The 25,090-nt window shown below is 42.8% G+C and overlaps 1 protein-coding gene across 6 annotated transcripts in view; it reads right to left on the bottom strand.

Annotated features, from left to right (window-relative positions):
• UGT8 (UDP glycosyltransferase 8) overlaps positions 1–21,293 on the bottom strand; it is a 41,894-nt gene extending 20,601 nt beyond the window's left edge. Inside the window, exons 1-2 of one of the 6 annotated variants that reach the window (XM_068153920.1) lie at positions 21,287–21,293; positions 1,777–2,600 (exon numbers count right to left, since the gene is read on the bottom strand). In XM_068153920.1, the coding sequence (XP_068010021.1) occupies positions 1,777–2,598 (822 nt within the window). In that variant the 5' untranslated portion in view covers positions 2,599–2,600; positions 21,287–21,293. The other 5 variants (XM_068153916.1, XM_068153915.1, XM_068153918.1 and 2 more) reach the window with 5 other exon arrangements.
• Positions 21,294–25,090: the final 3,797 nt, after the last annotated feature.

Below are 25,090 nucleotides of genomic sequence, written 5' to 3'. Positions count from 1 at the left end.
GTGTGGCCAGCAGGAGCAGGGAGGTCATTCTGCCCCTGTACACTGCACTGGTTAGGCCACACCTCAAGTCCTGTGTCCAGTTCTGGGCCCCTCAGTTTAGGAAGGATGTTGACTTGCTGGAGCGTGTCCAGAGAAAGGCAACAAAGTTGGTGAGGGGCTTGGAACACAGCCCTGTGAGGAGAGGCTGAGGGAGCTGGGGCTGCTTAGCCTGGAGAAGAGGAGACTCAGGGGTGACCTTATTGCTGTCTACAACTACCTGAAGCGGGGCTGTAGGCAGGCAGAGGTTGGTCTCTTCTCCCAGGCAGCCAGCACCAGAACAAGAGGACACAGTCTCAGGCTGCACCAGGGGAGGTTCAGGCTGGAGGTCAGAAGGAAGTTTTACACAGAGAGAGTGATTGCCCATTGGAATGAGCTCCCCCGGGAGGTGGTGGAGTCGCCATCACTGGAGGTGTTCAGGATGAGACTTGACAGGATGCTTGGTTGCATGGGTTAGTTGATTAGGTGGTGTTGGATGATAGGTTGGACATGATGATCTTGAAGGTCTCTTCCAACCTGGTTTATTCTATTCTATTTGATGACACCTTGGAGCACAGACAATACACTTTGGGCTATAACCAGTAGCACGTTCAGAGTGCATTGCCAAGTGCTTGCTCTCATTCAGCTCAGATACATTTGAGGCTGAACAGGGGAGGGAAAAAATAAAAAAGAGATGATGGAATTGGCTCAGTGCTCAACATCCTGCAGCCCAAATCAGAGAATTGTTTGATGCTTTTGAGTTGGTGAAAATACTGTGAATATTACCAAGCCAAGACACTATCAACAGTGCCAAGAATTTCAAAAATAAAAAAAATTCAAATAAAAAGGAGAAAAGAAAACCCAGCCTTCCACAACCACTCTGCAGCAAAAAATGGGCCTGGCAGTTTTCATGTGAAAAAGCAAAGGCTGAAAAATCCATTTTTAGAAACAAATTGTTGAGCACTGCAGGTCTACCTACCTATTTATTAATGGACACTTCTGGCTGGGGGATAATTATCTCCAAGAGCTATTTCTTTATGCATACATAAATAGAGGTGGGAGTGACATGGTTTTCTGTGAAATTTTGTTCTGCCTGTCCCTCACCATTGTGTTGCTAAACAGAGGCACCCTTGGGTATCAGGTAGCACAGATCACATGGTACACTGAAGTAATCAAACTTAATTATTAACCTGTGCAACCAGGACTTCTGGAATCAGTCCAGCCACTATCACTAGCTCTGTCTAAAGTTCAGGACTGGATGCTCAGCAGGTGTATGGTAGAATTTCATATTTGAGTACAACAGTGGTGCCATTTATGTTATAGATTCACAGAAGGGTTAGGGTTGGAAAGGACCTTGAAGATCATGTGCTTCCAAACACCCTGCCATGGGCAGAGACACCTTCCACTAGCCCAGGTTGCTCAAGGCCTAATTCAGCCTGGCCTTGAACACCTCCAGGGAGGAGGCATCCATGACCTCCCCAGGCAACCTGTTCCAGTGTCTCATCACCCTCACTGCAAAGAATTTCTTTCTAATATCTAAATCTGCCCTTCTCAAGCTTCTATCCATTCCCTCTCATCCTACCACAACAAGCCTTTGTAAGAAGCCCCTTTCCAACTTTCTTGAAGGCCCCTTTCAGGTACTGCAAGACCAGATTTCTTCAACCAACAACAAAAGCCACCAGACCCCATTTGAATCTACCATTCATCATACAAGCTCAAGCAGATAGCACAGGAATGACTGTAAAGCTCAGCAAACCTTACTTCTGGCAGAGGGCTGGCCGGTTTGGTTAGGATTCCGCCCACATAAACAACGTTGGGGAGAGTAGGTCTCGGAAACTCCAATGCTACATCAGTACAAAGCATCCACAGGCTGGACCCATGAACCAAGTCATACATGGACCGTTCCGGCAGAACCTTGTGTTTCTGCATTATCCTTTCGTATTTTGGCAGAACCAAAAAACTGACTCCAAATCTTGAAATAAGATAAACAACAGTATTTTTAATCCTCTCCAGTAGGTTCATGTGATCTGTGAGCAGCGAGTTAAATTCTGGGACGTAAGACAGGGGAGCTGGAGCACCCACTTCGGCTGGATACCAGAGGCCGGTGGAAAAGACGGCGTATTTAACCCCTAAAAGATGAGCTATAACAAATCCACACATCTCATTGGGATCAACCAGGAGCAGGTCAAATTTTTCCTGTTTGAGGGCACGCATGAGGTTTTGGTTGCCAACGATCATGTCACAGTTCTTGGAATAGTGGTCCAGGATATCGAAGAGTTCAAGGGCTGTCAGCCTCCCCGAGAAGATACTCCTCATCTTGGACTGGAGAAAATCATCCGAGGTGCTGCTGTTAAAGATCCCTGGGTAGCGCTGAAGTCTATAGTGATTAGATGGAGGAATCTCTCTGCCCTCAGAGAGGAGAAACACTGTCTGATGACCTTGGTCATGCAAGGCTGAGGCCAGAGTCTTGAAAATATAAAGATGGCTTTCAAACATAATTGGCGGCACGACAACAATTTTGGCAGCCCTCGCTATCCCAACAGCACTCCACAGGAGAATGAGAGCTGGAGCGTACGGCTTCATAGCTGAAAGGAGAAAGAAAAGCATTACATCAACAGCAAATAGATTGGTGTGCTACCTGGGAATTTTAAAAGTTAAGCTTTCAAGTGGGACATCCACATCATATCGCATCTCCCCATCTCAAAGACATCTCTGCAACAGTCACGGGGAACAAGACAGCTGCTCAGCTCCAGAATGCATTTAGTAGTGCTTGGTTTCCCGCAAGATCTGAGTTTCCCTCTCCCCTGCTTTTCCCTCCTGTTAGGGGTAGGCAAAAGGTTTCTTCCAACACAGGTACTAATAGGTCACCTGCAGTCAATGGCAAGAAAACCTGTTCAAACAATGAGGTTGGTACCCTCCACAGAGATGCCACATGCACCGCTTTGAATTACACATGCCACCCAATAGCTCTAAGGTCTTGAATTCAGATCCTGCTACATCTGGGACTGTATTTAAAGCACAGCTGCACTACTGTCATAGTAATATATTACATGACTAAAAGATACTGAGTTCAAAGAGCTGAAGTCTTAAAGTCCTGCATTTATTCACACAAGACCCAAAGGATGCATTGGTGATTTTCAGTGCAAAGGATTTAAGATGACTCCTTTGTAAGTACAGCTCAGCCTTGCCCCCTCACCTGGAACATCTAATACTCCTATTTTGGTTTTGCAGTTCAAGCACACCACCCATTACACTACTGTTAATGTGGTTATGTGCATTTCTACCACAAGGTCCTGTTTGACTGTCACCCACAACCTTCCAGCTGCCCTCCAAGTTGCAACTCTGTTCTAATTTAAAGATAAAAGGTTTTGTTCTTTTATTTTCACACAGTCAATAGGACTAAAGAAGAGAGAGGTATTTCTTTTTCTCCTAAAAGGACATGCAAAATCATGTAATTTTTTTAGTACCAACATTGGTTGGACAGATAGGAGTAGAAAGTCAGAATCTGGCAGGAAGATGCTGCCATTGAGTATCAACTTTAAGTACTTTGAGCTTTCAAAAGTTGCTCTTTGTCTATGAGAACAAGTGAACGAGTTAGTATTTCATATGTAAACATCAGAGAGTCCACTGAAGCACCATTGTAAGTACTTGATTCTCGACCTGTTTAATGCAGTACTTGAGCATGCACTCAACCACGAACTCTAACCTATGCTGAAAGCCCCACAGCTCCTGACAGAAGCGGGCTGCCACAGAAAGGGAAAATACCTTCCCCCTCCCCTCCCCCCCCCGCCCCAGGATTTGTTTCATAAAGCCAATAAAACACTGCATGCACCAGAAGAAAGCAAAGTCCATTAAAGCACAGAGAAGTCCTCAGTCATTTTAACCCTCCTAGGACAGAGAAACAAGTGCAAGCCAAAACAAACAATCTGCTGTTTTCTTCTGCCAACACAATCCACATGGAAACTTGAGTCTGTTGCAGCGTCCTTCATAAATAAGCACAACAGAAACAGGTAGCGTTGCTACTCAGTCTTTGTTATCTCCTTACAGTGTAGTCTTACAAGCCTTCTACAACAAGATAACAAGCTGCTCATGACTTCAGATTTCTTTGCAGGACATGTGGGTTTTTTAAACCTTCCATGGGTTACCAGCTCATCAACAGAGAATCTTGTATTTGTATTGCTACTGTGTAAGACTGCCCTTCTGAAAGGTGCCCCTATTTTCTCCTACTCCAGCTTCTGCAAGTGGTTTGATTTTGAATCACATCTAAGCCTGCTAGTGTAAAGTTGGAAAATCACCACAAGCTACACCAACTATTCCAAGTTTCTCACATGAGGAGTTTCCTGTCTGGATTTGAAGCCTCTTCCACATCTGTCTTCAGAAAGTGTGAGCCACTGCCTAGGAGATTGCTGACCACCACTTACAAGAACTCTCCCAATTTCCTATTCAGCAGCACTATACAGACACATTCATTTGGGCTGACATACAATTTCACAGCAGCTTTTGGTTTTATTCTCTCCCAAGACAAAGCTGGCAGAATGAAGATGTATGGCAAGAACCCAGGGGCAAGTTGTGAGGAACTGAACATGAAGAATTTACCGAGATTTCCACACCACCACCAGTCACAGGCTGATGTAACTTTCTGGTTAGTACTCGGAGGCTTCACTGTTCCTAGGCACAAAGCTCAGCTTTACAGAGATAACACTTCAGGGCAAGAGGGAGGAAACCACTTGCTGCAAATATCACCAGTAGCACATAAGATCTTCATTAGAGTGCACCCTTGCCATTGACATCAGGAGTGATTGATTTGTTTAAGCTGTTTCCATTAGGGTGTTGGAGATTACCCTTAAACATCTCCTTCTTGGCAAATAGCAGTAGTTAAACTAAACAGCAATCCTATTCGCTCTCCAAGGAGCATTCTTACTACATGAGAAACCTCCCATCATGAGGGTCTAACCTACTGGAAACTTTTAAGGTATTAAATCTGACTTTTTAGTTTAGGCCTTTGCTTTCACAGGAAGCTTTCTAGATAACCACAGCATCCCACAGAGCTCAGGGAGCGTCCAAGGAGCTCCCATTCAAAGGACATGCCAGCACCAAGGCCCTCTCACCATACCACTTCAATCCTGACCATAAAACTCAGTTTCAAACCATAGCAGAGGCTTCTAAAAGCATTCAACATTGTGCCATGTGCAGCTATCTTCAGCAGGGCCCCACTGGAGGAAAACACTCCAGCTAAGTGAATGTGGTTTTAAAAAACAAGTAAATAATGGTTTGTCAATCAAATATCCAAGAAAAATGCTTAGTCAGACATGGACAAAGCCCATTATTGATTACATCTCCCCATACTATAAGCATTCCCACGGTATTAAATTACAGCTCCTGTCAGCAATAGTGGTATTACAAAACCATGAATGGAGGTGTAGGATTGGGAAACTCAGAAACAGTTAATGTTCCTATCAGCAGCACAAATCAAAGGTAGCAGGAGCCTACAGGAGCCTAATGGCTAAGCATGATCCAACAGGTTGCCAGTTGCAGGAATCCCAGGGCTCCACTTAGATTTCCTGCCCCAATACAGGCCCAGAGCACAGCAGGAAGATACAATCCTTAGCCCTAAGGTGCATTTTCCACAGCTGAGGTTAAGCACATGCCACCAAAAGGCATGGGGACTACAGCAGCACATCCCTGGGATGATGACAGTACCATCCCACCACTTCGTATCCCCACCCTCAACAAGTGGGCACATAAATGGAAAGCACATGGGTATTTTACTCTTTATGATGGCTTTACAAAGCACAGCCCACCTAACATGAAAATCTGTCAACAAAACTACAAGTAATTTAACAAATTACAATTAGATTTTCCTCTTGATACAAAAGCTTCCCCAGCAGTCTGTAGCTTGCAGTATCTTCAGAGCCAATTAAAATACTCCATTACTTCCCAAGAATGTATCATGCACCTTTCCTTTTCAGTGCAAGCATCTTCTACAGGGACAGGAAAATCTATGTACAGGACCTGCCAAGCCATAGAGGCATTAAATGCATGATGCTATTAAAGAAATGCCACTTAAGTGACATTTTTACTGGGAAAAAAAGCACTGACCTTACATTGAACTTTTGGCAGGAAGCTGCAGGATGAAGCCTCATCATTTCATCCCCTGGTCAGCCAGAAGCAAGGGAAGGTTTGTGTTTAGCAGGAACAAGGCAATATCATAGTATCATAGTATCATTCAGGGTTGGAAGGGACCACAAGGAATAAGCCAATTCATCATGAGCATAATTCCCATCTGGCAGACTGGAAGGGGGCAAGAGGTAGGTACTTGGTGCCATCAGCAAGGCAACATCACAAGATCAGGCAAGCTCAGCACCAGGCTCAGTCCAAGATGCCCCTTTGTTCCAACCTTCAGCAACAAGTTCCTCCAGCACACCAGGTATTTCTACCAGGACAAAGTGAGCCGCTGAGGCTTGCCTATTTCCATGGGAATTTCTGATTCGACTCTCCAAAAGCAGTGAGCAGTGCCTAAGCAGAGGAGGGTTTGCAGGATGAAGAAAATTAGGAGGTGGTGCTCAGCTGGAAGCCAGCTAATCAAAACCAGAGCACAGCGACACTAGCTTCCAATCATACTCTTGCAAATACCCACAACACATCACTTGCTAAAATAAAAAGGATCAACATTCAATGTAACTGCTTTCTGAATGCAAGAAGCATGAAAAAGAATTGTCCAGTGTTGTAACAGGGTAATAAAAAGAAAGAAACCCCAAAGTAAGAAGACACTTTTCTCTAAGAACAATACAAAACCATTTCCAACCTCCATCTTAAGTTGTTCTGCTTAGATTTTTCCTTCATTAAATAGGATTGGTTTTGTGTCCAACCTGGTATGCAACATCCTTTTATAATAGAGGGTGAAAAGAAAACTCTGCTTTTCAAAAGTGTTTAAAAAAACCCAAACCACCACCCCACAAAAAAAAAACCAACACACTAAAAGAGCCCACACCACAAAACCCAAAATCACCCACAAACACCCCACAAAATCATCACCAAACTGAAGCCAATAGTGCTTGCAGCCAAAAAGCCCTACAAGTAATTGAATGGAGGAAAAGAGATGCAGAGTGGCTTTATATGAGTGAAACCAACAGCAAAGAGTTCGCCTATAGGAGTGCAGCGAGAGGAAGTTAAACAAATACCAAGAGTTAGTTAAACATTCACTTATTCCAACAGCTTCTCACACAGTTAATGACCTACATGTGGGGTGTATTCAAATGAAAGAGAAAGTGTGAGTTTTGAAGTGTTACAAAAAAGCAAGCACACCCACAGCAGCCTGCTGGAGGGATGTTTTCAGCTGGCCAAAACAGTTCCAAATCCTGATTTACTTAAAAAGTTGTATTATAAAACTGAGCTAATACCACAGTTACATTTCAATCTGAAAAATGGTTTAGAAGTGATTCCAATTAATAATTTATGTAACAGTCTATTGCAGCACTGGAATACCTACTGAAGATTAGATTGACTGCCAAGCCTTAATAATCTGCTAATCACTGTGTAATTAAAATTTATAGGTAAGTTTGGAACTTTTGCTGCTTTATATCCTTGGCTGCCTACCTACTATTTCTTAACCTCACAGAAATAACCATTTTCAAGCCAGCAATACCACTGACAGTGCTTTCTTCCACTGCAGTGAGCTCTAGAAGCTAAAAAGGCTCTCAAGCACCTTCACATGCAGCACACCTTGAATTCAAACTATGCAAACACTCCTGAAAGTAAACAGTTCTTACGTGTTTACATGTACCATAACTATATGGAGTCCTTTTAAATCACTAGTAACAGCTAACGCTGACTTCTAAAGCAGCAAAGGAGGTTTTACAGAGATTTTGTTCAGTGATGCTATTAACTCTTGCAGGTTCTTCCCCTCCTCTCAGCCTTTTGTTGGATTTATCAAGGTTTGTTGAGTTTACCTGAGCAGTCTGGTGAGAAGACCAGGTCCTCTGCCTGGAAAGGTGCCCTTCACACTGAAGAGCAGTGCTGTACTGGCAGCTCAGGAGCAATCTTTCTAGCTGCTGATCACTCTCACCTTACCCAAAAAGCTCAAATTACTCATTACTATTTAACAGATACCAGGTATACATTAAAAGGAGCAGGCTTATCAACCAGGCTTCCACCTCTGCAGACCCACGTGTGGATGCTAATTAGCACTGAAATGACTCTGCCCCAGGAGAAAGCTAATAGTGTGCATCACACAATTATCCAGAAGGGGGGAAATCTGAGATTTGCATGTGTTTTAGCAAACCCTGCATTCTGCAAGCTGCCACCAGAGTTCAGCTAATGTGCGCATTTATTACTTAATCTTGCTCACTGTATTGTCCTCTCTCTTTACTACTAGTTTATTACATAAAACCTCATTATTTTAGAAGGGAGAACAAACCCTGCTGTAAGCTCCCCAACATTTTACGTTAGTGATATGGTCCAATTGGAACAAAAGGCAGAAACAATGACCAAAAAAAAAATACATTCTATCAGCAACTAAACTTTTAATAAAAGTTTCAAATCTGATTTGGTTTCCATTCAGGGAGAGTGGATCTTGACCAGTTATGGACCACAACTGCCCATGGTGGGCTCTAGGCCAAGCTGCGGAAGAGCCAGTTTGTTTTCTTTCAAACTCAACATCAGTTATCCCACCTGCCTGTATTTCCATCCAAGGTTAAAAACTGCAGCAGCCAATACCATCTTACCATGCTCAAGAGCAATATCCACCCCAGGTAAATGCACATATAGAGAGTAGTTATTTCTTTTAAGGTATCATGTACTGGAGCTGTAAGAAGAGACACAGACAAAAGGATGGTAAGAAAAAAGCCAAGCTGCGAATGAAAGACCACTGAGAGCACTACAAACTCCCTCTCAACAGCACATAACCAGCTACTAGCTGTAGTTTATCACAGTTCTTCATAAAAAAGAGAGCTTTAAAGAGGAGAAAGATGTGAGCACAGATCTCAGATTGTTACCTGATGCATTACCTGTGTTACCTGTTTTACTGAAGCTTCAGTTTTGCCCTACCTGCTCTAAATCCCATTGACATGAACTTATTTTATGTGCAAATCTGTTTGCTTTAGCTGTTATTAAATGGGTTTACAGATAAAGAGAAGTATTCAGTCTTCACAGGCTTGGATACATTTCAGTTAAACAAATACAGAACCAAGCCCTACAATGCTAGTTGCATGACCAAAAGCCCTGTAAGCAAAGCATTTTATCAAGCCTAAGATAGCAAGGAATGACTAACAAAAAGCCTTTACAGTTAATTATAAAGCTGAAAGAGGAAGAAAATATTTCAAGACAAAGTCCTCTAGCATTGGTTATGGGACGATGCAATGATAAAAATACATGCACCCAAACAAATTCTCAGTAGTAGAAGCCACATGCAAGCAGTTGGTATTAAAGACCATAATATGTACATACACCTAAGCAGGAATGCAGTGGCATTGAGTCAGAACTGGAGAACAGTGAAAACAGGTCTGTCTTTTTATTTGTGAGATTGTCCAAGACAGCACTTGAAACAAGACAAGTGATTTTTTCAAGCCCCCCTCAAAATATTTTCTGCAAGATTTAATACTAGTCAGAATCACTATTTTTTTTACTGAGTACCAAAGTAAGGAAACACTACACATGAGGAATGACACTGACCCCTTTATGTAAAACAACAAGTCTCACAAGATGATCAAATTATCACGGGCACAGAAAGTACAACTTGACTCCCAAACTTTTTAAGATGGCAACTACAAAATGTGTTCTTAACCTAGAATACTGTCTGCTGTACTGGACATATTCCATAGATAAAAGGAAACACTACTCCCTAATCCTTTAGGATTATCAACGTAAGTCAGGCCTGTAAACTGACTTCAGGCAGCAAATTGCAGTTCAGGACCAGGAAGCAGATGCTACTAAGCAAACCCAGTGCCATAAAACAGGAAAGCATCAGAAATGTGTGAACAAGGCTTGGAACAGCAAACCACTCCATTATCTAGGAAGAGATTGCTAACAGGTATTGCACAACCTTTAGATTTATATTCCAAAGTTTTTCCTATCACACATCTTGTTACTAATTGCTGAGGTAGCGCACACAGTGATTGTTACTTTGTGTTGTAATGGTTGAGATAAGCAGTAAGATTTGGCTTCTAATTACAACCAAATGAATAAATGAAGAAATTAATGGAAATTAGCAAGAAATCATGTGCACATACACAAAACCAGGCTTTTGCATTTACTTTGTGTAGCTTCTTGAGTAACAACTACATCCACTCTCCAATGACTGAAGAATTTCAATGGGTACTAGAATGTCACAGTTACAGATAAAAAGAGAGGAAGATTTACAGGCATTACAATGTCACTGTAAGCATCTGTCAGAGACTTATTGTGTCAGTTATGCAAACAACAAAGGAGTTGAGAGACAAAAGGATATGCAGTTTATGAAACCCCTTTTAGTAACAGCTTCCTATTTATGCAAGAGGTTTTATTAAACACTGGAGGGTTTTACCTAAGCATTTATACTCAGAGTTACAGAAAAACTGATTTTTAAAAGCCTCACTCAAGAGGTAGCAAAGGTAGAGGAATAGACAGACTTCTCTTTCAAAATACAAGGTTTACAGTCAGTAAACACAGTATTTTTCAGTAGACATGCCAGTAAGAAGTTACAGAGAAACAGAACTCTTATTCAAGGCACAATGCCCTGGTAAAATGAATTTATAGCAAGCCACCAAGGTGTAACATTCACAGTAGCACTTTGCCACTGGCTTCCTGATGGTTACAGAAAACAATCTTACAATCTACCTTTCCAGAAGTCTATCTAAAAAGATTGAAGGTTTACAAATATTATCTTTATTATTCCATGAAGAGATGCTAAATATATACAAGACTTCTAACTGTATTTGTGTTAGTAATGTTAACATTTAAAAATCAAGTCACTTATAAACTAAAGCAAGGCCTGCAGACTTCAGGATTATAATACTCCAGTCCTGACGGCCTCAGTCATGAAGAGATTCACCTGGGTGTGAAGGATTCAGGTCTAATTAAATGTTTCCATAACATGGAGTATGTTACACCAGGGCAAAGACAAGATCCCCTTCACGCCACTTAGGTTTCTTAACACTCCCCACCCTATGTAGCAGGGATCAGTACTTGCAATCTGACAATGTTTTGTTAAAGTGATACTGAGAAGCTCTGTAAAAGGCAATGCATGACGTAAAACTTTACCCTTTCTGCTGCTGGCCTAGGTCCAATACGTTACAGCAAGACCAGAACACACTTCTATCCCAAGTGCCTCAACTACTGCACTGTACCCCAGAACTGAAGCAGGGCATAAGATGGCAGAAACATCGATAGGACAGCTCAGGTCACACTGTGCTTAGTATTCTGGGCTCTGAACCAGAGCACAGCTGACCATGTCTGCAGGAGGTGTTGCAGCTGAGCTGATGCGCTGTTCTGGACCTCAGGATGGAAGCAGAGGGCAGAAACCTGAGAAACAAAAAGCCTGCTCCAAAACCTCGGCACCTTCAACTGAGTGCAACCTGACCCAGTGTGCAAGCGACTCAGATTTCTCTGCATTGGCGCGCTCCATTATGCAGGTCGTCTCCTTGCTGCCCATGGTTATTCCACTCCCAGCACCTTGGAAAGGTAAATGCTGACTGTGTGTAGTGAAAAAGCCATCTATTTGCAAGTGAGACAACTATATTCCTTGTTGAGAGACTTGTCCAGTTCATTCAAAGCTATATGAGAATGTGTTCTGAGAAGGTCTACATCCTCACAGCTCCTGTGAATTCACTGCAGATTTTGGCACTAACGTATGTGTCCCTTGACAAAGTCCCCCCTCAACTTCTGGAGACCTTTCCACCAAGTACTGAGATACGAAAGAAAGGTTTCCCAACCTGCTGCAACCATTTTGCACCAGAAAGTAAGCAACCAGAAATAAGGTGGTGAAATCAAGGGGTGGGAGCATTAACAGAGAAATTGTCACGGTTACTCCACATTTCCTAGACACCAGAGCTGTTTAAGATGTTATTACTGGCTCACAGACTGCTAGTCCCGCTCCTGTTGTGTGACACTACACTGCCCAGGAGAGTCCAGTGACATAAGAATTTATGGCAATGTTTCATGATGCACAGTCAACAGTACACGCAGAAAGAAGAAAGCCTCCTACTCGCAGGGAGGAGGGGCATGAGTGCCACAGTAGCTGATGGAGACAAAAATGCCTCCCCTGAGAGGTCAAAACTGCCCAGGAAGCTTTCTCTTTCACACTGGCACCAAAAGGCCAGTCAAAATACTGAATTAAGTATCAAAAAGGAATTAAGAAAATACGGAAAGACTTGCCTCAGCCCGATTTTAAACACTGCCATCAGCAACAGATTACCTTCTAATAAAATGACTCTCTGAAGGAGGAGCTCGAAGAAATTGCAGAGCACAGCTTGTTGTAAGCTTAATTGGTGCAACAAGCACAACGTAGTTACATACTACCACCACACAAGCGTGATATTTTGCCTCATGAACAAGCCTCAGGATCTGAAACAACAGCAATTTTAAGCTTATCTGCATTTCACTGGGATTTTAACTTTAATAATTGTTTGGAGGGATGCTTCATTTTTTTCACTACAGTTAGCTTCAGCTTGGTACAAGCTCTCCCTGATCACGCCATCACATGACACCTAGAAGCCCTGAATGAGTTTCTTTGTTTGACTTCTGACTTCATCCTATAGCAAATAACTACATTTTAACCAGCCACACAAACAGAATCACAAGGGAAGCTATAGCAGGTGTTTCTGCAATAGGAAATAATACTTTTAATCAAGTTAAAATACTTCATGCTTTGCTCTTACTCAGCTCAGTTAAAATAACTGCTCAAGACTGTATGCAACACCACCACACACTCCAACATTCAGCTCATTCAGTCTGCTCATCACTAGGTTCTGTATTGAAATCTACAGGTAGGTCTTTTCACAGCCAATTATTCTCTTTTGATTTTAGATTTGTTTTGGAGTGTCTGCTTTGAATTGCCTCTTAGTAGCATTTGCTTGTTAGAATAAGGATAGAAGTACTGTGTGTCATAGCTTTTTCATTCTTAGACACTTGATTTTAAGAGCAGGACCTCATCATTTAAAGTGAAAGGGGACAAATTACCTCAGGACCCTTCTAAAAAGTGATACACTCCAGTAAGGTCTGAGAGACTACTCAGGGTTTGTTTTTCTTTGCAGTAGCTCTATTTTTTTAAATACACAGAAACTTCCTGCCAGTTTCTAGGATCAGTAGTTGACTAAGGCTGGAAGAGGAAGAGGAAAAGGAAGAGTCTAAAGACAGGGTTTGTGGATTTTCTAGGACAATCTGAAGCTTCAATGCAATCTGTTAATTCACAAAGTCTAGTTGAGAGGTGCCCCTGCCCATGCCAGGGAGACTGGGGTAGATGATCTCTAAGGTTCAGTCCAACCTAAGCCATCCTATGATTCTGTGACATGAAATATTATGGAATTAAGAGACAGAGAGCAGAGAGCCAAGATGAAGATGATTCATAGACTACAGTTCACAGAGGATAATCTGGGTGCAAAGACAAAACACATCAACCACAAACCATCCAGATGAACATCAGTCAGGTGCTTCTATATGTGTACATGTGTCTGCTCCTACTCAAACTGCATTTTCTGGGAGATGAGAAGACATCTATCAACTGTCAGGACCCACAAGCAACAGACACCCCAAACACTAGACTGATCTATCTAGTCATGTTACTAAAAACAACCTGAAATGTTTCACTTCAGAGTGTTCAGAAGAAAAATACATGTAAATAAAACTTCCCACAAGCATTTTATGCTCAGTTTCTTGGAGACTTCTGTGTCCAGGGACCAAACACTGTTCATGTCAACACCTCTCAAAGTTCAGATTCTTTGAATCCAGGGACAGGAAATAAGATTCTTCCAAAGACCAGCAAGGTTTAATCAAGGGTCTAATTCTTAACAAAACATTCTTGGTATTTACAGTACACTGGTGTACAAGTTTTAGACTACTTCAAGTCTCCTACAAGTTGGCTCAGACCTGAGCCTTAGTGGAAGAGAATCCAAGAAGAATGCAGAAGAATCAAGATCTTTTTTGCCAGCAAGGTATCAAGCAACAGCAAGATTCTCAATCTGTGTAGCTCACCTCACAGAGCACCAGCAAGCTTCCTGCATGAAAAATTGACCCAACTCTTCCACCACAAGAACATCTGCAGCCAGCACTACCTATGGCCTACAAGCTATGAATACCATTTCAGCTGTTGCCCCAAGGGCCATCAGGGACAAAAACCTGGCTTGGCAACCTGATAGAAATAACAGTCAAAAAAAACCAAACCCAAAACACCCACCACCACACACACCAGGAACAATCAGAGGATGCATTTGCTTCCAGCTTAGCCAGTCCATCTTGTTGGCTTTTCCCATTAGCTTCGCTGTCAAATTCTTTCCCTATCAGTTTGTCATTACTGGAGGGAATGATAATTGCAGCTTGAAAACCTCAGGCTGGCACTAGAAAATCCTCTTCCTCTGGAAGAGTGGTGTGGCAGCAGGAAAGGTTACCAGGGAGGATGGGGAACCTCCATCCCAGCAGGTGTCCAGAACTTGGATGAAAAAGAGCCTCAACTGACCTGATCTTTTGTTGCCAACAACTCTGTACTGAGTGGAAATTCATACACGACCTTCCAGAGACCCTTCTAGCCAGCTTTTGTGACCTACTGACTGCAGACACTAGAGCTAGTTAACCCTTTCATTGCTGCAAGGCTAACTCCTGCAGAGGTAGTGCTATCTATATCCTGAGTGCTGCCAGTCAAAACTCATCTGCAAGCCCTTTACTGACAGTGACATCTAGTCTAAAATGCTCTGGAGAAAGATACAGCTACCAAGGTCCAAGTTCAACATCTGAGCTATGAAAAATGTATGAAAAAAGTACTTGTCAGCACCTGTTTACATTATGATGAACTGGCTGCCCCAGCAAACTCACAAAATAAACATTTAACTACTTGCAAACAGCATTCTCTAACAACTACAACTAAAAAAAAGGCACTAAATATCATTAATCTGAAATAGATACATTGTAAATTACTACCACAGCTCAGTAACTGCTTCTGAAGTGAGAAGGGAGAAATTAAGTGCACACTCGAAGCAGTATTTCATGATAGAATTTCCAGCATTATGAAACGTTTATGGTTTTGGCACAACACCTCCTACATTTGCATTCTTATTCCTATGTCTATTTCCCATGTTTCATCTTAGACAAATAGAGAAAACATTTTCCAAGAAACAAGCCAGGTTCAAACCAGTAACTGAATCTGCATTCAGTCAGTTCAAGGACAGGTGTAACCAAGAGGAGAGACAGGCAGAAAGCACATCCTACCACCCAGTTGGAGTGGGCTCCTCAGCCATACTCCCCTTTTCACCTTAAAAGCAAGCTGTGCATCTACACGCTATTTAAATTATTCTAATGGTTAAAGCAGTATTCCAGCTGAAATTCCTGTTTTTCACCCAAATTTCATTCAAAGAGATAGGCTTTTCTGATCTCATTCATAGTAGAAGTTGGAAAATATCTGAAACTCAGAATTTCTCAATTTAAACATTGAGAGGACAGCAATGGTGTTCATAAGAGGAAGTGAAAAGGAAGTAACAACACATTAGTACTGGTCATGGGGCTTTTTACACCAGTGCTTTACTTTTGTTAAAGACTTCTACAATTCTTCCAAAAGTACTTTTCTCTTATGAACTGCAGTTCAGAAGCTGAAGCTGACCAAAGATTTCTGATTAACTCTCCCTTCAATTATTGAGTAGGAAAGGAAAAATGCTTCAGTCCCTTACTTCTGATGAAGTTAAGCCACCCACTGACAGGAAGAAAGCACAACAGAGGAAAGAAAAAAAAAGCTATACTCATTCCCCTTCACAAACAACATTTTGTGCATGACAAGTGTGCTATGTAAGTATCCAAACAACTCAGGTTATAACTACTTGTTGCAAATCTGAACTGTATAATTTAGAAAAGTTATCTATAATGTCTTTCAAACCCCTTAACTACCACATTTATAGTCTGCAAAAATGCAAAGTATGGTGGTAATTTTTCCATTTACCATCACTTCTTTCCATATGAAAAAAACTAATCTTTTTGAACTGGGCTAGTAGCTAGCAATTCTTTCCCTAAAAAAATAATCTATTGATCAAAGAGTTCAAGACTGACCAAGGACAGTCCCAGGTATAGTCAATTAGGTGTACTGCTTCTAACAGCTAAACAATGAAGTTACTCCATAAAACCCCAAGTGGTCTCAGCAACTCCTCCCATTTTAAGGAATTACCAAACAAAACTCAATGTTAAAGACTAAGCATTTCCAAAAGCTTCCAAAAGGACTCTCTACCATTCCAACACACTGGCTCCAAGTCAAGAGCTGTAGCACAAAATCTTTCTTATAATTAGCAAAATAAAAAAATAATTCAAAAATAGCATGCTGTGATTATGTAACAGCAAAAAGCAGAGCTGAGAATTCTTCTGTTAGATAAACTGTCATTTAAAAAAATTAACAGACTTGCAACGAAAAACAGTGGTAAGCAACCTTTGAGGGGTTCTTTAAAAAGCTACAGACCACTTAAAGACTTCTTCCCTGCACGGACTATTAACAGAACCCCACAAAGCATTGAAGAGCTATACATCCCAAGTGTTATAAAACAGGGTTCAAGAAAACAAATGTCACAAGTCTTAGAAATTCACTCAAAGTACAGTTGTTCCGGAGGAAAAGGGGGGAAAACCACATTTCAGGAGAGAATTATACTAAATATTTCAAGTGTATTTTAATTCCTGGCAAATAGGGAAAAGAGGCCTCTGCAATGTCTGTTCACAAACAATGGGTTGCATCAGAATGTGAGTTTTCAGCCCAAAGATACTTTCTAAAGCAACAAAAAAAAGATAAATCCATAGAAACATTTTTTTAAGGGATAAAAATAATAGCAAAAGAAGATGAATTACTTCAAATGCTTCCACTATACCAGCATTTCTGAAACAATCTCATTATCTTTTTCAATATCACTCTAATACTAAAACAGAAACAAAAGTATTTCCATTAAAAGTTAAGATCTAGAGAGGAAAAAGTATTTAACTTGCTAAGCATCTCTTCAAAATCTTAGAGCAAACATATTAGTAGCTTTTAATACCATAATGAGATCTTTCTAGTAACTATGGCAGTTTAGGCTGGTTGCCTTTAAGAAACACCACAAAGTTGAGACCTCCATTGTCCAGACTGTCCAATCCAGCGGGTGGACACAGGCAACAGTGTATTTCTACCCATAAGTCCTGCATCCCTATAAAACTGTCTGCAAGACTCAAGATGAGATAAACCAAGATGATTCTTGAAGCTATTCTACAAGGAAGCAACCCAGCTTAAAACAATGATGTAGAAAGATGCACTTGAAAGAGCCTGAGCAGTAAAACACAATGGAAAGCAGGTGTGGGCAATGAAACACTGCAGTTGAAGTCAGAAATCATGTAGTTCATGCTCAACAATGTCAATTACAAACTAAAGTCAGGACAGGCATTGTTGTTACAGTTGTTATTACAATTAATTGCAGAGCATTTTTGAAGTGGTGGGAAGGGTGTTTCAGCAAAACACATGCTCTATTCAAGACTCAACAGGCACAGAAAAGGCCATACACAATGCTATGCTCAGTGGTATTGCTTTGTGGATGGTGAGGCATACCACAATATCTTCTCACCTAGTATCTGAACATGTAGTACCACACCTACTACTCAGCAAGAACTTTGATAGATGTGATTTATTATTTTTTTTCCCCCATTCCTGGAAATAAAACATATTGCTAGAAATCAGCCAAGCCAAGCAGTAGCAAATTACGTACAGCAGCGAACTATGGCAGGTTCTCTTTTCCTCCAAGTGGACCAGCTAATAGTTATCATCCCAAAGGGTTGATTTAGATAGCTATATCTGAAGTGGTTTAGATATGACAAATAAGGCATTAACATTTCATGGTAGTTCTGATTATCTTTTAGAGAAATTAAAGGTAACTAAAATATTTGTTTATCACAGGGCAATCTGGACCTGACAGTTCTAGCTTGATCACAGGCCAAGCCCAAACTGTAGCTGCAATGACTACTGTTTAAATACACCAGCTAGTAGCCCCTCACTAAGTTGAAGTTGCCAGCAGATCTACTACTTTGTTAGCAAGTCAGCTGCCCTCTCACCACCCACATAGGCAAGGAGAGGGCTCTGACAAAGTTCAGGTGTGACACCACCCTCTGCAGAACTGATGCGAGGATTGTCCTCTCCTCACGTCCTGGCTAGTCCTCTGGGTTTCTTCATCCAAATCCCGCTTCAGAACAACCCAACTGCTTAGAGCACTCTAAGAATGCAAAGTGTACGGGGGCATTTACAAAGCACTCTACCAGGATTCTCACAAGTCTGTATACTTCACAGACACAACAAAAAGCAAATCACTTTTTTCTTGCTTCCTGGAAAAAGCTTCTGTTGATGGCAAGCATTGTGCAAAAGTAAAAGCTACAATGTAAGCAATCCAGGCCAAATATTCATTTCTTCGTGTTTCAAACAAAAACATTTTCACAATAGCATGAAAGCTCTCTGAAAGAGCCTGAAGACTAGCACAAACTGGTTAGTAGTTTTCAGAAAAAAAAATAATAAATAAAACCCAACTAAACAAACAGCCACTGCAGCATGCAACATTCCACCTGGATCAATGACAGAAACAAAAGAACAAAAACAAGGAAACGTGAAGCAAAGGTTAACTGCATACTATGTTGTGTTGGTGCTATAAAACTAGCTCAGCTGAAATAGGTTAAGTGACCTTGTGTGATAATGCCTTGGAAAAGCAGGAAAGGCAGCTTCAGATAGGCAATATAAAGATGATCTTTAGAATTTTCTGTGCATCATTCCCAAAGTGAAGCCACCTGGTCATAACACAAAAAAATAGAAATAGTATTTTTAAGGTGTCTGCTTTGAGGAGGGGTGAAGAGCCTTCAAGGATCTCTACTATTAGTGACCCACTGCTGCTCATGCCCAGGTTACTCTGATGAGCATGCAAAACAGGCTGCATATTTTTTAATGATTTCCTATTGTTCCATAGGTAATACTAAAAGCAGTATGTGCACAAGTTATAAAAGACAAGAAACAAACTCGTAACTGTTTAAACGCTGCAACTTTATTGACATATTCCCTTAAAAGTTTCTGCTTAACCGTTTTCCTTCTTTTTAACCCCAGAGAGGGGGCATGGCAGCCCTGGTGCAATGTTCTCCCCTCAAAGGCAAGGCAGTTTTGATCCAAGCTCAGTTAGCATTCAGGGAAAGCACAGCACGCTGCAGGCGCGTCCCAGGCCAAACATTCACACAGAGATCTTTCACATTATGTGTTCAAGTTGGCAGCCGGGTAATAAAACATTTTCTCGGCCTCCACAAGCCAATGTGGCTGCCCGACTTACATAACTTTGGGACGGCTGTGGGTGACAGCCTCTCATGGCAATAGCGACGGCTGAGCGACCACTTTAACTAGCTAATCTAGAAAGGGCAAAGTGAAACGCAAGGCTGAACTCAGCCAAAAATCGGTGTCAGAAACGCATGGCTCCCTCCCCTCCCCGCTCCCGCCGGGGCCTGCGGCAGCGCCGGTCCGAGCTTCCCGCCCTCGGTGCCCAAGCAGCAGGTAACGCACGCCCGCGCCCAACGGCCGCTGCCAACGGTCGCGGCACGAGCCCCCTCGCCCCTTCCCCTCACGTACTGACATTCTCCCCAGCTCCTCCTGAGCGCCTGCCCTCCGCTAAGGAATTGAGAGCTTGCCTCAGCGCCAGCACCCTTGCGGCCCCGTCCTCCCTCCTCTTCCTCCTCCTCACACGACTCATGGCGCTCAACTTCCTCAAGGCGCAGCGTGGGCACCTGCCCACCCGGCACCCCCCTCTCCTCTCCAGTGACTCTCCGCACTCACCGCTGCGGCGCCGGAGGGCGACCGCCTGACTGCTCCGCTGCCCGCCCCGAGGCTGTGCCACACAGGTGCCGTGCCTGCCGCGCAGCGACCCTCTCGTAGGGATGGTCGCACTCCCTGCTGCCCCTCAAGCCCCTTCTGTCCCCACAGCAACAGCCCAAGCTCACCTCAGGGTAAGGACGAGTAGCCAGGCGTCCTTTTTTCGCCCCTCAGCACCCCTGCAAGGACTCGGCGCTGCCCGCCGCCCCACTCCCAGGTCACACCGTCCCCACCGCGCAGCTCCCCTTGCTCAGGGACACCGCATCGCCACGGCCTCCTTCCCCTGCGGCTTCTTGCCAGTCCATCCATGCTCACCGCCCCCCGCACCCACTCCCTCAGTCGCTACAGGGTGATGCAAGGCGCCCAAGGCTTGCTCTTGCGTTACGGGAGGGAGGAAGGAAAGAAAGCAAGCAGGAGGAGAGAGAAAAACTAAAAAAAAAACCCAAACCCAAGGTGAGAAGAGAGCCTCCCTCCTCCCTGCCGGCTGCGCCCAGGACAGGTACCTCTGTCCGCCTCGCCCCCTTCTCGTTGCCCCTGGGTATTCCCGAGTTCCCTCACCGCTCTCCCTTCTGGGCCGTTTCTCCGCGTCGCTGCCTCTGGTAACGAGATGCAAATCGAAGCGAGCTACTGCTCGGAGCTGCGCTTGCCGCTCTTTTCCTCCAGTCGAACGGGCGCGGGGGCTGCGCGGTTCCGTCCGGCCCAGCCTCAGGCTCTGCTCCCGCCGGAGACCCTCCGCTGCGGCGTCGGGAGCGCCGGGCCCGCCTGTGCCCTCCGCCCAGGCTCTGCTGCACCTGCTGCGGGGCTGGGTTGTTGCTGCGGCACGGGCCGAGGAGAGGGCACCCTCGCTCCGTCCTCCCTCAACTTCTCATCACTTTCCTCTGTCCGCACTCCGTTCTGGCACCCCACCGTCCGCCGGAGACATGCACCGGCGCTGCTGTCGGCCCCCGTGGAGATGCTACTACGGGGCAGACGAGGAAAGGCTTCCCTCGCTCTTCTCCCCTTCGTTGGCGCGGAGAGCAGCCGTCCTGATCCCCGGGCACCCTCCCGCCCCATGCACTGCCCCGGCTCCCACGACAGCGGGGAGCTCCCGGCGGGGCAGGTCCCCTGTGCCCGCCTCTGGCGGGTGGGACCGGGGCCGCCCTCCGCCAATCAGTCCGGACACGGCGGCAATGCCTCCGGAGATACCGCCGGGTGCGCCCGCGGCGGCTGCGGTAGTCTAGGGGGAAAGAGGCCCTGCCTTATGGGAACAGTGGAGCTGCTCCCTACCGCAGCTCCGTGCAGTCCGGCTGTTGACTCCATGCTTCACAGGTTCCTCATGCTCGCCAGCAGCCGAGCACGCTGCCGTCCAGGCGTTGAAATGCGCGCTGCGAAGCGTGGAGGATTTACAAGCCGGTACCCCTCTGGGGATCTGGATCTCTGCCTGTTGTAACCAGGAGGGGTATCAGGACAGAGCTGTGCTCTAACATCAGTCTTTGTTTTTTATTGTCAGATAGCTTTGGTTAAAAACAGAACAGACAAGTGTTTGAAAAGCGCCTAAGCATTTTCTCTCTAACATTCCTTTCATTAGAGCTAAGTGCCGTTGCCTAACTGATCCTGCCCATGCCAGTGATACACGGTCCTTTCCTTCTGCAGGAAACGACATTCTGCTGCTCCCGGCTTGGGGAAGGCTAGCGAAAAAGGATGTAACACTGACATACTCCACTTCCTCCACCATCCAGAGAAAGATCTGTTTGTAATCTTCAAAGCCATCACCTGAAAAAGCTTAAATACTAATGGTAATTCTCCAATTAGTTGTGTGTGTGGTTTGTTGTGTGGGGGTGTTTGGTTTGGCTTGGTTTGGTTTAATTTTTTTTACCTGCCACACACTTAAAAATCGAAACTTTTCCCCTGCTTAAGTTATAAATTTTAGAGTGTTTTATGGATCCATCAAAGGAAATGCTTCTTTTGTTGAAGTTTTTGTAATGGACTTTAGAAGAAAAGGCTTTTCAGACAGTCTTTCTGATTTGGCAGATCAAGTTAATTCTTTCTTAAAAGTTTAAGTTTCATCAGACAAAACAAGAAAGTTAATGAAATTTGAGAAGTTAATGAAATGCATGGTAAGAAAGCTGAACATAAGCTATAAATTGATCTCCATTCTAGTAAAAATAGTTTGCAAAAGAAAATTAAACTCTACTTTCATTCAAATTAATCCAATTTATTTGGGACGTAGAATTTCTCATGATACTCATTATAGAGCCTTTTAAAAGCTCCTCTGTTTCCCACATATAAAAGAAATCATTAATTTTCTCAAAGCTCATGCCTCATTTGACATCCAGTGAATATTAAATGAGATGGTAGGCTTTAACGGGTGATACTTGAGTCCTGCCAGCTGATAGTGGCCTTTGACTTTGAGGTAAGTATTGAGCTTCTAAAAATGAGGTTCTCAAGTTAAATGTTTCCTAATCAAGAGTACAGAACAAGTACTTGTTGAAAGTTTTAGTTACTTGCAGGCAAATTTCAAACTGTAATGCGCATTGAAGATGGTAGGTAGCAGTCAAATAAATTCATCTTCTCTGCAGATCTAAGCTACTCCGGTGGTAACTGATCTAGTCAAATCCAAACACAGCAGAACCATACCTAGTTTAATAGTGGGCTGAAGACTAGATTTGAACCGATTCTAAGTTTTGTCAGACTTCCCTGAGATCTGTTGGTATCTGTTGGCTGCCAGGGAGGTGGTGGAGTCACCATCCCTGGAGGTGTTCAAGAGGGCATTGGACGTGGCACTTGGTGCCATGGTTTACTCATGGGGTCTGTGGTGACAGGTTGGACTTGATGATCTTTGAGGTCTCTTTCAACCTTGGTGATTCTGTGATTCTCCTTCATGTTTCTGCATATTCATTTTATTCCTTGGGTAGCAGTTTTAATAATGCTGGCCTTGCTGTAGAAGTATCAGTGCTGAGAAGTAGCAATTGATTACCTGGGGGATTTTATTAAAATTAATTATCAGACCTTGTTAAAGAATTAATTTGACAGTCTGTTCATGGAATATTGTACTGCAAATGTCTTACAGTGATGGTAGTATTTCAAACTTAATTACTATAGACAATTCAATACCAGCTCAGGAAAGAATGTTACTTCCTTCTCCTTTTCCTGGCAGCAAGTCAGCGTTGTTTGATTTTATCAGTGTTCTGCCTTCCCAATTTCCTATCTTCAGCAGAGCAGCATAGGTCAGACAAAACATTTTATTGAAAATTAATGTGCTCAGAGTTAATGATTTCCTCGTAACATTGTACATTGATTTTAATGTGATGTAGTAATCCTTCAGTGCAAATATTTCAACTCCAAGTGCATGGTATTGTCCCGTTGTTGCCCGTTATGGCTACATGGTATTGCAAAGCTGATTTTCTGTCAAACACCAGATATGTCACAATTAACAATCTTTTATTTCTTTCAAAGATGGTCTTTGGAGACTTGATGGGGTGCTTGGTGCCATGGGTTAGCTGTTTGGGTGGGTTGGATTGGTTGATGGGTTGGACACGATGATCTTGAAGGTCTCTTCCAACCTGGTTTGGTTTATTTATTCTAATTCTATTCAAAGGGAGTACTGAAATATATGGTACCTCATGTTACAGTAGCAGCTGCTCTCAGACTGGCTTGTGGATTGGAAGAGTATCTTCAAACCTGAACACTCAGTAAAATCTCAGTTTACTGTTTTCTAGGCAGCTAATCCTGGATTATTTGTTTAATATCTATTTTTTTTTTCATTAGTCCAAGAAAAGCAGCTTGAAATAGTGACTGTAGCTGAACCTCTTCTCAATGACTTCTTTGTATAGAGGACCTCAGAGGTACTAAATGTTGATTGTCTTGCCTTCAGTGTTTAAATACAGAAATACAGTGTACTTTGGGTGAAACCTTCTAAAGTTTCATATCACACTCATTTTCCAAAATATTTGAAGCCAGAATTATTAACTTGTGTGATACCATTATTAGCACACAATACCAAGTTGCATCTTGTCACATGTAATCTCTCTTGGAAATACTGAGCACTCCCAGAGTTTTAATTATGGGATGCTGGCAGGTAAAGTAGTATTTTATTCTGGACTATCATGTCTTGCACGTGACAGCTGCAGTCTTTTATTGTCTTGTTATTTTGATAAAACAATACAGTGATGTTCATTTACTTCTTTTGTCATTGAAGAGATGCAAGTGAACTGTAGATTGATTTATGCACCCTTTTAATACAGAAACAAACTATTAGGGTTTTTTCCCTATGTTTTTCTGTTTATTTCTTACTTGCTACATACTCACAACAACCCATCTGTGGAGACAGTAATTACAAGGCATGAATTATTAATTAAGCCTTTATTATAAATATAAGGTATATAAGGAATACAGCCTAGTACTGAAATAGGGAATTTTGGTTCTCCAGTGAATTCCAGGAATTCTGTGTTGTGAAAAATGTTGGAATCTTGGGATTCCAAGTCATGATAAGGAAACCAGTTTCACATAAAATAATGAAGTAACAAAATTCTATAAATGTGAAGCATTTTTCATTTTCATTAAGATTTTACAGGGCTAATACACAGTTCTGAAGTGGTTTTGAATAGCCTCTTCTTGTTGTCAAAAGGGACATCTCCATATTAGTTTTAAAAAGAGGAATTTAATTTGCTTTTCAGATGAACACTCTTGTCACCAAGGTTATTTTTACTAACTTAGGAACAAAAAGTTGAGCTTGACATGAAATGTTTCAAGGGAAGGGCGAGTTAAAACTTGGTGCTTTTAGATGAAGACTAGAGTGCAACAGTTGCAGAGCACTTTTCCTCTTGTGTTTTCTTCCCGCTAGAGTTTTTGTCCTACCAATAAAAATACTGAAATGTTAGTTCCAGATCTGTGCTTCTTCAAATCTGGTTATTTGGATTGGTCCATGTGTGTGAGTTGAACTGAAGATCATGTCCCTTGTGTTTTTCTCCTGATTTGCACTGGTCTGTTGGCAGAAGAGAGAATAATTTCCCCAGCAGATTTCTGGATCATGATGATTCACATGCAGTTCTTCAGGTGTTTTTTCCCTCGTGCCTTGATTGTTTTGTCTCT

This window comes from Melanerpes formicivorus, unplaced genomic scaffold (assembly GCF_026170545.1).
Source record: "Melanerpes formicivorus ecotype bairdi unplaced genomic scaffold, bMelFor1.0.p_v2 SCAF_27, whole genome shotgun sequence".
Classification (NCBI taxonomy): Eukaryota; Metazoa; Chordata; class Aves; order Piciformes; family Picidae; genus Melanerpes; species Melanerpes formicivorus.
This window is presented reverse-complemented; position numbering and strand designations above follow the sequence as displayed.